At 39.8% G+C, this 13,984-nt stretch overlaps 2 protein-coding genes and 1 long non-coding RNA gene across 5 annotated transcripts; 1 reads left to right on the top strand and 2 right to left on the bottom strand.

Annotated features, from left to right (window-relative positions):
• Positions 1 to 1,468: 1,468 nt before the first annotated feature.
• On the bottom strand, positions 1,469 to 2,768 carry LOC122613680 (transforming growth factor beta-1-induced transcript 1 protein-like). 2 transcript variants are annotated; one of them, XM_043787977.1, is made up of 2 exons: positions 2,463 to 2,768; positions 1,469 to 2,234 (listed from the first exon to the last, which is right to left on the bottom strand). In XM_043787977.1, the coding sequence occupies exon 2, from the start codon at positions 2,209 to 2,211 to the stop codon at positions 1,675 to 1,677; it is 537 nt and encodes a 178-aa protein (XP_043643912.1). In that variant the 5' UTR covers positions 2,212 to 2,234; positions 2,463 to 2,768; the 3' UTR covers positions 1,469 to 1,674. The 2 variants fall into 2 exon arrangements, with proteins under 2 accessions (XP_043643912.1, XP_043643914.1); XM_043787979.1 differs by having other exon boundaries at positions 1,469 to 2,231.
• Positions 2,769 to 5,342: 2,574 nt separating this feature from the next.
• On the bottom strand, positions 5,343 to 5,774 carry LOC122614766. Of its 2 annotated transcripts, XR_006325763.1 has the most exons (3): positions 5,734 to 5,774; positions 5,543 to 5,637; positions 5,343 to 5,477 (listed from the first exon to the last, which is right to left on the bottom strand). It is a non-coding gene; the product is annotated as an uncharacterized LOC122614766 (long non-coding RNA). The 2 variants fall into 2 exon arrangements; XR_006325762.1 differs by having other exon boundaries at positions 5,543 to 5,765.
• A 2,589-nt stretch (positions 5,775 to 8,363) lies between these two features.
• LOC122615292 (glutamate receptor ionotropic, kainate 2) lies at positions 8,364 to 13,285 on the top strand. The gene is made up of 11 exons (XM_043790319.1): positions 8,364 to 8,552; positions 8,625 to 8,771; positions 8,896 to 8,958; positions 9,016 to 9,219; positions 9,273 to 9,484; positions 9,544 to 9,885; positions 10,071 to 10,502; positions 10,914 to 11,272; positions 11,326 to 11,756; positions 12,136 to 12,404; positions 12,496 to 13,285. Exons 1-11 carry the CDS (start codon positions 8,477 to 8,479, stop codon positions 12,967 to 12,969), a joined length of 3,009 nt encoding a protein of 1,002 aa, XP_043646254.1. The 5' UTR covers positions 8,364 to 8,476; the 3' UTR covers positions 12,970 to 13,285.
• Positions 13,286 to 13,984: the final 699 nt, after the last annotated feature.

Raw genomic sequence — 13,984 nt, 5'->3', positions numbered from 1 at the left:
TTCCATTTTCCCGAAAAAGGGTTAGGGAATGACAGCCGCTTCAAACGTTGCGTATGCGTGATGTTCTTGTTGATCCAAAACAATCAGCAATAGCAAATATTACAAACTCTAATTGATCTCATTGTATGAGTTATAAGCACATTCGTAATATGCAAATTCATATCGCGACTGACATTTGCATATGCTAACAATTAATTTTCTGTCACCTAGGTAATCAAAATGAAATATTTTCAATTAAACTCACATTTTTTAACTTGTCTGAGGTGGGTATTAACATTATTATTGCCTCCCCGCCGGAGCCAAAGCAAACGAGAAGATCACATAAATTTTAATTTTTCATTAAAGAGTATTATTTTTTCTAAAAGTATTTGGATAATTTTGTTGAAAGTACAAGTTAAGTTACCTTTTAATACGAAAAACATGCACACTATTGTTATCTTTCGTATTTCATTTAAAAATGTATGTTTAAAGTATTAATTGGAAATTAAATGCAGTCCACCCAGACTTAAAATGTTTTGCTATCAAATATGTGTCTTCACATATGAAATTGTTTGAACTCCTGTATTTTTTTGAAAATCTGTTTTCTCGACTTCAATTTCAATTTAATAAAATATTTCCCTCAATATGTGACTTCATGTAATTGCAGTTTATTGAGTAAACTAATTCAACTTCAACACGCACGGCTAAATCACAATTATCCGGTGCCAATCTACACGATCTGTATTGAGTTGTCAGTGCCATTAGACGTGACGATATTGGCTGCATTTGGAAAATCCGAATCAGGAAAATCTGGCAATAATTCGCGAATAAATTTCAGAGTTCGCAACATACGTAAACACGATCTTGATTTTGATTTATGGAGGCTTGCAGCTGATGCTGTTTTTATTGATGCTGCTTAATTGTTCGCCTTAAATGGCAATTATTTATGGGACAGTTTCAACAGTGTAATTAATTAGCCACCTCTTTTTCCCGTTTTCGGACAGCTAGCTTTTCCGCGGATACACTTTTTTGGATTGTGGAAAATCGCTGTCCTAAAAAACTAACCGAACCGCTTTGAACGAGCTCCGTTTGAAAAATGAAACTGAAACCGGCAACCGGCAACTCCAAAGGCGCAGAAAACTTGACTAACGAAGCCGCTTCGTGTTGGTTACCCGAATGTGTGAATTTTCCACGATGACGGCACGACAGCACACCCTTGCAGACTTTTCCATTTTCCGCTGCACTGCTGGGATGCCCCTCCCTCAACAAACATCATCCCACCGACTAATGGTATTTATGAGATAATCAGATGTGCATGTTCCACGGCAGGGTAGCTTATTTACCCTTGGAAACATGATCTCATATCAAGCTGTCTTGATAAGGGCTTGGGGATAATATTTACTCGGTTTGGGAAACGGCTTGTGTTCCAGTTCATCTCGTAGTTATCACTGTTATTGTGGGTCTGCATTCTAATAAAGATAAAATGGTATGCTCTGGTCACCCCAATCTTTTTATTTAGTGTGCGTGTATTGTCTAGTTTGTGTTAAATGTTTGGGTCTGATTTCTTGCATGCATCTTGGCCTTTTAAGCATCCGAAACTATTTTAGTTTTAGTGTAAGGAAACAAATGGTTAACTCTCCATGAACAATTCGGTGCAATAGCAAGGATACATGATGATGGATATCCGGGACAATGTCAGCAATTGCAGGCGGGGCACACGGGCTTGTCCCCGTCGATAGTAAAGGTCTGCGAGGTGATGGGATTCTCGCACTTGTTGCACCGAAAGCAATCGCGATGCCACTTCACGTTCATGGCGATCACCGCCGAGTCCGTGATGGGCTTCTCGCACTTGGCGCACCTGGCAGCGAAGAGGTCTTCGTAATCCTGTTTGCAGTAGGCCTTGCCGTCGCGCTCATAGAAAGACTGATTGGCCAGCGGCTTCTTGCAGGCTCCGCCACAGCAGAAGCAAGCCTCGTGCCAGCTCTCGCCCATGGCGCAGATGGTCCTTTCGAGGATCGGCTTCTTGCAGCCGGCACAGGTGTAGGTGTACCGCTCCACGAAGCACTTGTTGCACACCGGTTCTCCACTCTGGATGTTAAAAGTGGCGTCCACAATCTGCTCATCGCAGTGGCGGCACAGGAAGTGCTCCGGATGCCACGTCTTGCCCAGGGCGGTGATCATTCGCTTGGTGATGGCCTCCTGGCACTTGTGGCACACAATGTTCTCAGTCATCGTAGCTTTTCAATTGCCGTCTGCTAATAGAAAAAAGTATTTTAATACGCATAAACAAAAGTATTGTACCATAATACTCTTTTTCGACGGCATTACAAAAATGTATGCTTATTACCATATTAAAATAAATAAGGAAAGCTAGACGGGAGAAACTATAATATAAATATAATTTAAACTATAAACGCAAACATAAATAATGATGCATATATTTATAATTTTTAATATTTTGAAGGTTTGGAAATATTTCTTACTGGTTTTGGCACAAGTTTCACTCCTCTTCCTTCTCGTAAAGTTGTCTACTTAATTTGTTATCGTTCTGTTCTCTCATATATCAAAAACTTTATTACAGGGCCACCGTTTCTTACTTTACTTTCTTTTAGATGGTTCACACAAAATGAGAGGAAAAAAAGAAGCAATACGGATTCGGACAAATTTTAATACGGTTTTTTTTTGAGAAATTTTGATGTTTTTATTCAAATAAATATAGAAAACGAAACGAATGAAAACGTATGAATTTAGCAAGACTCAAAAACTGAATGAGATATTCGATGGGAACGCTGGGTCTGTGGTTTGACATCTGCAAAAAGTACAAGCAACGCCTACTGGAGTGGAAAGAATTTGATTTTAATTTCCAGGCTACTTTTATTCATATGTTACTGTGACTACTGTTTAAATATCAAGAGTTAGATTGCATACATAGCATACTTACCGAAAGTTATATATTGTGCACAAGATTCTAAACGTGCTTTTGGGGGTTGCTTTTTATAATCAAGTTTAGCCATATTCGAGTATAGGAATAATTCACACCAAAAACCATTAATAAACAAGAGAGACCGCTATAGTCGAGTTCCCCGACTATCTGATACCCGTTACTCAGCTAGTGGAAGTGCGACACGGACAGTTTTTGACGGTTAAGTGGGCGTGGCAAAAAGTTTTTTGGCAAATCAAGAGAATTTACAAGAGTAACAAAAATGTGAAAAAATATCAAAACATTTTTCAAAAGTATGGGCGTGGCAGTTTTAGACGGTTTGTGGGCGTCTCTATGTCTCTAAGAATCTGTATGCGTAATCTCAGCTTTCTAACTTCTATAGTTCCTGAGATCTCGACGTTCATAGGGACAGACGGACATGGCCAGATCGACTCGGCTATTGATCCTTATCTAGAATATATGTACTTTATTTGGTCGGAAACGCTTCCTTCTGCCTATTACATACTTTTCAACGAATGTAGTATACCCTTTTACTCTACGAGTAACGGGTATAATTACCCTAACAGGATAATAATAAGAAAGGTGTTCCACTTCTAAGGGTGATTTCTCCAAGCAAGTGGTCGGCATTTCCTTAAAGGGGCTGCTTGAATGTCTGCCATTATTAAAATGTGTTTCACACAAACATATTAAATAATGTAATTAAGGCAAAAATTCTTAGAAACTTCCGCTCAGCCGGCAATTAACAACGGCTACACATGCGTAGAAGTGGCTGCTCCTTTAAGGGGCTTCACTACCCAAACGACCCGCCAGAATAGACGTCATTGCCACGATACACTACGGCAAAATTATTCAACTAAAAGAAAAATCACTAAAACTTTTAGTTATTTATACAAAATGAAATTGTAAGAAGTATATAAAGTCTGAGCTACATTCCAGTTTCTGTATTATTTATCACCGTAATTTCTATGCCGATCGTATACTCTTCTCTAACAGGGTTAATCGAGTAGGTCTCCCGTTTATCAACTTATTGCAAATGATTAAGAAGATTAAAAATAAAGATTAAAAATATTCTGGTGTAATTGTTCACATAGTTTGGAATATTGTACATGTTATTTGTGTTTTTTCGAGTGCATGTGCCCATTGAGTGCTTTGTTCCCCATTGATGGCCACTTGGATGGCTACGCAATGGGTGGTGCGGTGGAGAAGTGCGAGATGGGTTCTTCAGCGGGAGGACATGTCACAATTCGGTTTGCGCTTTGATGCGTTGCAAGGAATTTGAAATTGCAGCACCATCCGGACGCCGTTCTCGCACTTCCCTGGCGAGCTAGTTGTGTAAGTCGAGGGGAATTTGTGTCAGGGGCCTGTCTGCGTATGCCAAAGAGCGTGCCTGGCTCGTATGCCATCCACATCCTCGTCGTAATCCAGATACGAATTCCCAGCCCAGAATATAGGTTGACCCCCTCATAATTATTTCTATGAAGTACCAAGAATTTCCCATGTTAAACCGATAATTGCATCCAGGTCTCGCACTTTCTAATGGCTTATAGTGGCGCAACATTATTTTTTGGTACGTTTGTGGGACAAGTTCAAAGAGTTGCTCCTTGGGGTCACATAAATACATCCCGCAAACTAACCCGTAATTGCAAACGCAGTTGCATGACCCACAATAATTTATTTGGGTTTCGCGACTGCACTCGGGTGGGTTTATTCCAGTAAGTTAATTAAATTAGTCGCATGATTAGATTAGTCAAAAAGTGAAACCAAGCCGAAAAAGCCACAAAAAATTGTATGAACTAATCATACTGCCGACATCAGTCAGAAAATTTGTGAGAAGGTTTAGAGACTACAATATGTCACATTTGTGGAGTTACTGTGTAACTTGGGTTTGGGCTTATTAAAAAAAACACAATTAAATTGTAATTAGTAACTAATTAGCAGTAGGTAAAGCTACTTAATTCTACCTAACTTCGGGATTTTTTGGTAAGACACTAAAAATATAGTTTTAATCAGGATTGGGTAACGTCCGTCCTTCTGTCCGCCTGAATGTAGATCTCGCAATGGAGCAATGAGAAGTATGAGGTTGATATTGATCAGAATTGATTTCGGGACGTATGTATGTATGTAAAGTTCTTAAATAAATGTTCTTAAATTTGATTTCACAAATAAGTCTTATGTTTAAAGTAGGCTTGGCAAGCGAAAATAACTTAGTGATTTTTTACTGTTTGACAGAATAACAAGAGCACGACCAGGACCAATGACAGAAGCGGGAAGCCGGAGCCGCAATCAATTACGCGACAATTTAATTATGCATCCGGGGAACATACAGGTCACAGGATATCCATGCATGTACATACGAGACACAGGGCGCATTGAACTTTGATTTGGACCAGACCTCACCACCATTTAAAGTCAGGTGGTCAAATGGGATTTCAGTTGATTTATTATTGAAATCATCTCTACATAATAATTTACCGACATAAAAAAGAGGTTCGCAATTTGTTACTCCATATCTTCGGTTAATTTCCTCAGGTGAGAATGTGCGTATATAACGAGCTCTCTATTTGCGAAAATGTGATGAAATATAAATCAATAATACCTTATTGGTTAAAAACAAATCCTTACCTTTAAGACTAATCAGGGCTGTCAGCTCTAACCACAAATCGGTCTTCACGTGCGGAAAGTACCCATCGAAAATAACTACCTGGAACCCATTTAAACTTAACGCCATAGGAACCGTCAGAAAGTTGATGGAAAATATTAGAAAAGAAACATAGTTTAGTTTTTTTTAAATCATGTTTTAATTTGGTACACACCATTTAGGAAATATTATGTCTGTCAATTTGATCAAGTTCGGACTACTATGTTTAAAATATATTATCTTATCTTCTTAATATATATAAATCTCGTGTCACAATGTTTGTCCTCAATGGATTCCTAAACCACTCAACCGATTACAATAAAATTCGCACACCATGTGCAGTTCGATCCAACTTGAGAGATAGGATAGTTTAATTCTGGAAAAAGTCAAATGAAAAGCGGGAAAACCGTTATTTACATGCAGCGCCATTTTTAAAACATAGGATGTCATTCTTCTATGCTCATTTCGTTTTATTTAATTTATGAGACAAACTTTATTTGGTTCATAAATAAATTGTAACAGCAGGCATTTGTTTTTGAGGTGGTAAGTTGAACTGTGTTAATTATGTGTACCGTGCATTTGAGGTTAAACTCACCACTTCCACCTTCTTTGACTTCCTCATCCTCCTTCTTCTTCATCAACTAGAAGATACACTAGCCGAACGCAATAAAGCAAGAAGACTAAAGCATCAACAATCACGCAGGTTTTCAGAAGAAGGAGGAGGAAGACGAAGAAGGAAGAAGAAAAAGGTAGAGGAAGGAGGAGGATTAAGAAGATGGAGGAGGAAGAAGGAGGAGAAGGATTAAGAAGATGGAGGAGGAAGAAGGAGGATGAAGAAGAAGGAATAAGGAGCATGAAGAAGTCAGAAGAAGAAGGAGGAGGAAGAAGAAGAAGAATGACCCATAAAAAATCTCTGGAAGAATTAAACAGAACAATGCAAGATCTACGTCGCAATCAACAAATTCCCGTCATTCCACGTGCAACGTTAGCGGATCAGGTCAATGCTTGCTTGAAGTATTATTTCCTGTGGCGATATGTCCAAAAATTGACATTGAAAATAAACATGCGTGTTCAATAGCACTATGATCAATCTGCAGAACGGTTTTCGAAGCAATTATTAGAAATCGGAAGTGGCAATGTTCCAAATACAAATGGCTTGATCACTTTGCCAAACAATTTTTGTACAATTCTACAATCTAAAGGGGAATTAATAGAAAGCGTTTTTCCAAATATAATTAAAAATCACAGAAATCACGATTGGTTGACAGAACGAGCAATATTGTCACCAAAAAATGTACATGTCAATGAAATCAATTTTCACATTCAAGAAAAATTGCCAGGCGCACTGATATCATATAAATCTTTTGATAGCGCAATGAAAGAAGATGATGCAGTGAATTAAATTTAAATTCCCTAGAACCGCCTGGTATGCCAACGCATTTTTTGAACTTAAAAATCGGCTCATCAATTATTTTACTACAGAATTTAAATGCACCAAAATTGTGCAATGGCACAAGACTGGTTGTAAAAAAATGGATGCCGAATTTAATTGAAGCCACGATATTGACTGGAAAAGCGAAAGGAGAAATGGTGCTCATACCGCGTATTCCGTTGATACCAACAGACATGCCGTTTGAATTTAAGCGACTGCAATTCCCAGTGCGTCTATCATTTGTCATGTCCATCAATAAGGCACAAGGACAAACGCTTCAAGTATGCGGGTTGAATTTGGAAGAGCCGTGTTTTTCTCATGGGCAGCTATACGTAGCCTGTTCAAGAGTTGGCATTCCAAACTCTTTATTTGTATTCGCTCCAAATGGACAAACGAAAAATATAGTTTATCCAAATGTTTTGGATTGAAAATAACAATTTTCAAATAAAATAAATGACTTTCATATAACAAATTCTAGGAATTTTTCACTGAATTTTAAGACTGCATGCGGCGAAGCGCACAGGGCCAACTAGTATATGTATAAATTCTTTGAAAAGAGAACACCAGGTTTCTCGACCATCAAATATCCGGTTCTCCGCTAAAGGCATGGAGAAATTGGAAAATTTTGGCATAGCATAAAAATAAAACTATTTTTTTCACTTTTACTTTCAGTCTGCTAATAGTGGGTATAAATATCCGTTGAGGCAATGGATTAAATAGTAGGAGCAAAGTATCGCGCTTTAAGTGAGAATTAATCATTTTTATACCCGTTACTCGTAGCAGAAGGAAGCGTTTCCGACCATACTTTATATGGTAAATTCTTGATCAGGATCAATACCCGAGTCGACCATGTCCGTCTGTTCGTTCGCTTGTCTGTACGTCCGTATGAACGTCAAAATCTCATAAACTATAAAAAATAGAAAGTTGAGATTCAGCATGCAGACTCCAGACACATAGACACAGCGCAAGTTTGTCGATTCATGTTGCCATGCCCACTCTAACGCCCACAAACCGCCCAAAACTGCCACGCCCACACATTTAAAAAAATGTTTTGATATTTTTTCATTTTATAATTAGTTTTGTGAATTTCTATTGATTTGCCAAAAAACTTTTTGCCACCCCCACAAACTGCCTTCGCACTTCTACTACCTGAGTAACGGGTATCAAATAGTCGGGGAACTCGACTATGGCGTTCTCTCTTGTTTTCTGTTCCTCGCAGCACAATTGAAGTTGTTTAGAATGCACAGAGCAAAACAAACAGCATCAGGCGCTCTCTTGGAATCTGTGTATCTTGCGCGCTTTTAAATTTAGCATGGTTCTGCTTCCGTTCTGGTTTTATGTCGGCTATTTCTCATTGCATTGCAGACCTCAGAACATCACAGTTGAGAGTGGGCACACATTTAGTCTTTTTCAGCTTTACATCATCAGGAAAGCAGCCTTTTGGCAAGTTTAATTCCATGGATATGCGAAAGCTATAGACTGCGAAATGTATTCCCTATTCCTCACCCACTTTCTCCTGATTGCGTTGCCAGTCCTCGCAGACAGAAGTCAGTTTATGGTGGGTAAGTGTTTCCAACTAGGTCACAGTTTCGACCTCTTGCGATCCGGATCGGTACAGTTCGCATTTTCCGTAGGTAGCATCTTTACATCAGACAAAGATGAGTCGGAAATCGCTTTCCGAACAGCGGTGGACCGTGCAAACATACTGGAGCGGAACGTAGAGCTGGTTCCCATTGTGGTGTATGCTAACACCGATGATAGTTTCATCATGGAAAAAATGGGTAAGACTTGAGGACTGCTAGAGCTGTCTGCTTGCGATTTTTAAAAATGGCAAACGTAAATGCTTCTCAAAAATATTGACAAGCTTCTGATTCTTTTAATACATCACTTATATCGCATTCTTAGTGTGCAATTTGATTTCCCAAGGAGTAATCGCCATTTTTGGACCCAGCACAGGCAGCAGTTCAGGTGAGTATTACGCAATTCAAAATATTAAAGCTAATTTAATCACCTTTCCTCTTGCAGACATAATTTCCTCAATATGCGACACACTCGATATACCGCACATAGTATATGATTGGTTACCCAATGAGTCCATCCCAGATCGAGAACACTCTACAATGACCCTCAATGTTCATCCTGATAACCTCTTGTTGTCTCAGGGGCTTGCGGAGATTGTGCAGAGCTTTGCCTGGCGTAGTTTTACAGTTGTCTATGAGGCTGACAAGGGTAATTTCGAAACGAGGATCGCGGAAAAGATTATAATTTTTCTGACCACATAGAGCTTCAACAACTTCAGGATATTTTGCAAATCGGTGAGCCCAGCAGCAATCCAACCACAGTAAAACAACTGGGCCCGGATGACGACCACAGGCCTTTTTTAAAGGAAATTAAACTCTCCACCGACAACTGCCTCATCCTACATTGTGCCCCCGATAATCTATTAAACATATTGCAACAAGCAAATGAGCTAAAAATGTTGGGAGAATATCAGGTTTGTATTCAATAAATGAGCAAAAGTTTAACTAATTATCGACGTTTTTATACCTTCAGAGCGTTTTTATACCTCTTCTGGACACCCATTCCATAGATTTTGGTGAACTTTCTAGTGTCGATGCCAACATAACTACAGTTCGACTAATGGATCCGACCGACTTTCATGTGAAAAACGTAGTGCACGACTGGGAGGAGCGCGCAAAACGAGAGGGACGCTACTTCAAAGTCGACCCAAATAGGGTGAAATCCCAAATGATTCTGCTCAATGATGCCGTTTGGCTCTTTTCTAAAGGACTTACAGAACTCGGAATTTTCGAGGAGCTTACCGCCCCCGATCTAGAATGCAGGCGAAAGAAACCGTGGCCCTTTGGTAAACGCATTATTGAGTTCATAAAGGCGGTAAGATCTTTCAAAAATTTATGTTTAGCTTAAAAACATAAAACACTTCCCTACAAACAATTGTTCAAACAAACATTGGGATTAAGCATACAGATTCTAGAGCAAATTGTTATTGTGTAAAGCTATTTAACTTTATAAATATGTCAGCAATTATATCGCCACTTATAATCATGTGAATTTCATAGCGGTCCGAGGAGACTTCGACGGGACGAATAGACTTTAATGAGAATGGACAACGAAACTTTTTCACTCTGCGTTTTATGGAATTAAACTCTGATGGCTTCTTGGACTTAGCCACTTGGGATCCAGTGAACGGATTGGATGTTCTTAATGACGACGAAGAGAGCGAAAAGAGAGTTGGCCAAAAGCTGTCCAACAAAACATTTATTGTGTCCTCACGCCTGGGAGCCCCATTCCTTACGCTGCGAGAGCCGGAGGAAGGTGAAGTCCTGACGGGGAATTCCCGATACGAGGGATACTCTATAGACTTAATCGACGAAATTGCTAAAATGCTTAATTTTAAGTTCGAATTCCGAATGTCCCCCGACGGCAAGTACGGCGCTCTAAATAAGGTGACCCAGACCTGGGATGGCATCGTGAGGCAGCTGATAGATGGGGTATGTTAAATACTAGTCTAGTAACAGCGATTATATTAATGTATATTGATCAGGATCACAAACCTTGTTGATCTGGCCATGTTCGTCTGTCTGTCCGCATGAACGTCGAGATCTCGAGATCAATAATAGCTGGAAAGTTGAGGTGAAGCATGAAGATTCTAGAAGATTCTAGTGAAGACCACGCTGTGCACGTTTGTTTCAGAACGTTGTGACGCCCACTCTAGCACACAACCGCTGAAATAAACAAGCCGCCAAACGCTGTCCCGCACACAATTTAAAAATGTTTGCATTTTTTTTGATTTTGTTATTTTTTATGCCAGTCTTTTCCCACTCAAACTTTCCCTAGCTGAGTAACGGGTATCTCATAGTCGAGAAACTCGACTATAGTGTTATATCTTGTTTTTCTTTTAGAATGCTGACCTTGGAATCTGCGATTTAACAATGACATCATCCCGACGCCAGGCAGTTGACTTTACACCCCCATTCATGACCTTAGGAATCAGCATACTGTTTTCGAAACCTCCGACACCACCCACTGACTTGTTCTCCTTTTTATCTCCATTCTCCTTGGATGTGTGGATCTACATGGGCTCTGCATATCTTTTCATTTCCCTTCTTTTGTTCGCATTGGCTCGTATGGCACCTGACGACTGGGAAAACCCTCATCCCTGCAAAGAACCCGAAGAAGTGGAGAACATATGGTCGATTATGAATACTACATGGCTCTCGATCGGCTCATTGATGGGACAAGGCTGTGACATTCTGCCGAAGTAAGCGGGTATAATAAGGCCAATATTTTGTGTTAAAGATCGAATATTTCCAGGGCTGCCTCTACCAGGTTGGTCACTGGAATGTGGTGGTTCTTCGCTCTAATGATGCTGAATTCCTACACGGCTAACTTGGCTGCCTTTCTAACCAATTCTCGGCAGGCGAACTCCATCAACAGCGCCGAGGATTTGGCCGCACAAAGTAAAATTAAATACGGTGCGATGGCTGGTGGTTCCACAATAGGGTTCTTTCGGGACTCAAACTTTAGCACTTACCAGAAGATGTGGACCGCCATGGAAAGCGCCAGTCCTTCAGTTTTCACAAAAACCAACGACGAGGGAGTCGAGAGGGTACAAAAAGGCAAAAATCTATACGCCTTTTTGATGGAGTCCACCACCCTGGAGTATAATGTGGAGCGGAAGTGCGACCTGGTGCAGATCGGTGGCTGGCTAGACTACAAGAGCTATGGCATAGCAATGCCCTTCAGTAAGTGTACTCGATACCCCAATATGCTTTTAAATTACATTAGATATACTACCTATGTAGTAGGACGCGGAGAGATACCGTTTTGACTTATTTTCACCTTCAATCTCTTTAGAGATTACAATAAATTGAATCGCTGCAGACGAACAGGCGACACATTCCGAGAAGCTATATATATGCCGCCTAACTGCTCACAAAGCAGCTTCACTGCTTGCCAGGTTACACCAGTCCGTGTTCTCTGATAGAACTTTCCCCTTCTCAGTCCTCGATGTGTCCCTAAGAATTGCAAGTTCGCTCCGTGATTGTACTGACGCTGCAGTTCCAATCGTCTATCTTCTGATCCGTTATTCTAATAGTTGCCCAAATGAATATTTTCTTTCAGATTCCCCGTATCGCAAACAGATCAGCGCTGCAGTGCTAAAGTTGGGCGAACTTGGACAGCTGGCAGAATTAAAGCGAAAGTGGTGGAAGGAGATGCACGGCGGCGGGAACTGCGAAAAGAGCGACGAAGATGGAGGAGACACACCCGAGCTTGGATTGGAAAATGTGGGTGGCGTCTTCCTGGTGCTGGGTCTCGGTTTGTTGGCAGCAATGGTCCTGGGGTGTTCGGAGTTCCTCTGGAACGTGAAATCGGTGGCCATTGAAGAAAAGGTAATTAATATTTAAATGTATTTTGGTGAAAGGATCCATTCACATTGTGTCGCTGTGGAAATTTCAATTGAACACTTTTATTTATTTGTAGATCTCGCTGAAGGAAGCTTTTAAATCAGAGGCTTTGTTTGCGGCAAGAATATGGATAACTACTAAACCTGTACATACAAGTTCTGGGTCTGGCAACTCATCCTCGTGCAGTTCCTCGTCAAGTCGCTCCAAGCATTCTTTCAAGTCTCAGGGATTGTCAATGAAAAGTCTTCAAATCTCAGGGGATCAGGACGTAGAAGCTTCGGTCCACAGCAAATTAAAAAAAATCGGTTCCATATTCTCATTAAAAATACAGAAGACGGTCACTCCACCTCCAGAGATAAGCTGGAAATTGGACAAGTCAACTCAAATCGATGACATTTTAACTTCTGAAGCCGATCTTGATTCGATGCCGGAGCTAGAACCACATCCCCCACATCGGCACCATCATCATCATCATCATCATCATCATCATCATCATCATCGCCATCATCATCAGCCCGATCATGATAGGAATCCTTCGCCTACGGAGTAATGAGTTTGTGAAAAACTTTTACCCCCAAATTTAGAACAGCGAACTTTCGTTGAAATTCATTACTACATCAATATAAATTCAAAACTCCACCGAGTAGGTGGTAGGTTTTGACCAATTAAATGGTACCAATTAAAAGCAGGAGCTATTCACCGTGTTAAGCTTTAAAATAGAAATGCGCTCACAATAAAAAACAACTGGAACATAATTGAAACAAGTTATTTCCCCGAGTATAGGCAAAAGAATTAAAGGAAAACAATTTTTTTTTAAATGTTTCAAAAGTGTAGGCGTGGCAGTTTTGGGCGCTTTGTGGGCGTGGCCAAAAGTTTTTTTGCAAATCGATAAATGTTAACAAGACTAATACAAAAATCTAAAAATATCAACCCTTTTTCATAAGTGTGGGCGTGGCAGTTTTGATCGGTTTGCGGGCGTTACAGTAGGTGTAGAAACATGACTTGCGCTGCGTCTATGTCTCCGGAGTCTGCAAGCTTAGACTCAACTTTCTAGATTTTAATGTTCCTGAGATCGACTCGGCTATTTATCCTGATCAAGAATATATATAATTTATATGGTGGGAAACGCTTCCTTCTGCCTGTTACATATTTTTCAACGAATTTAGTATACCCTTTTACTCTACGAGTAACAGGTATAAAACTTTACCGATTTTTGGACATGCCAGAATTTTCTGTTTGTGACCCAAAGCTTTCCTTCACCCTATTCACTGTTTGATCGCAAAGTTCTTATGAGTTTTAGAAGTGCTATTGTTTATTTCTAAAGATACCAAAAGGTACTTTCCTAGCTCTAAACTAATCAATGTAGTCAAAAACATAATAACAAGAGGTGCGATTTTTAATTGTTTGTTTGATTTTAAATACTTTTATTTTGCCTTTAGGTTTTTCATTTTTAAAATCTTTTTTGGTTTTCTTAAATTCTTTTATATTTCCTTTACGTACATTAATAATTCCGTTACTCTACTAAGCATTTTCGTAATGTTTTCGGATTCCAAATTTGAAGTTAT

The sequence above is a fragment of the Drosophila teissieri genome, chromosome 2R, assembly GCF_016746235.2.
Source record: "Drosophila teissieri strain GT53w chromosome 2R, Prin_Dtei_1.1, whole genome shotgun sequence".
Lineage (NCBI taxonomy): Eukaryota > Metazoa > Arthropoda > Insecta > Diptera > Drosophilidae > Drosophila > Drosophila teissieri.
The sequence above is the reverse complement of the archived record's forward strand: the minus strand, read 5'-3'. Positions and strand labels throughout refer to the sequence as shown.

Coding starts and splice junctions, on each gene's coding strand:
- LOC122615292 (XM_043790319.1), top strand. CDS start 8,477: ATGTATTCCCTATTCCTCACCCACTTTCTCCTGATTGCGTTGCCAGTC. Junction 11,273..11,325: donor GGCTGTGACATTCTGCCGAA/GTAAGCGGGTAT, acceptor GAATATTTCCAG/GGCTGCCTCTACCAGGTTGG. Junction 11,757..12,135: donor TGGCATAGCAATGCCCTTCA/GTAAGTGTACTC, acceptor ATTTTCTTTCAG/ATTCCCCGTATCGCAAACAG.
- LOC122613680 (XM_043787977.1), bottom strand. CDS start 2,211: ATGACTGAGAACATTGTGTGCCACAAGTGCCAGGAGGCCATCACCAAG.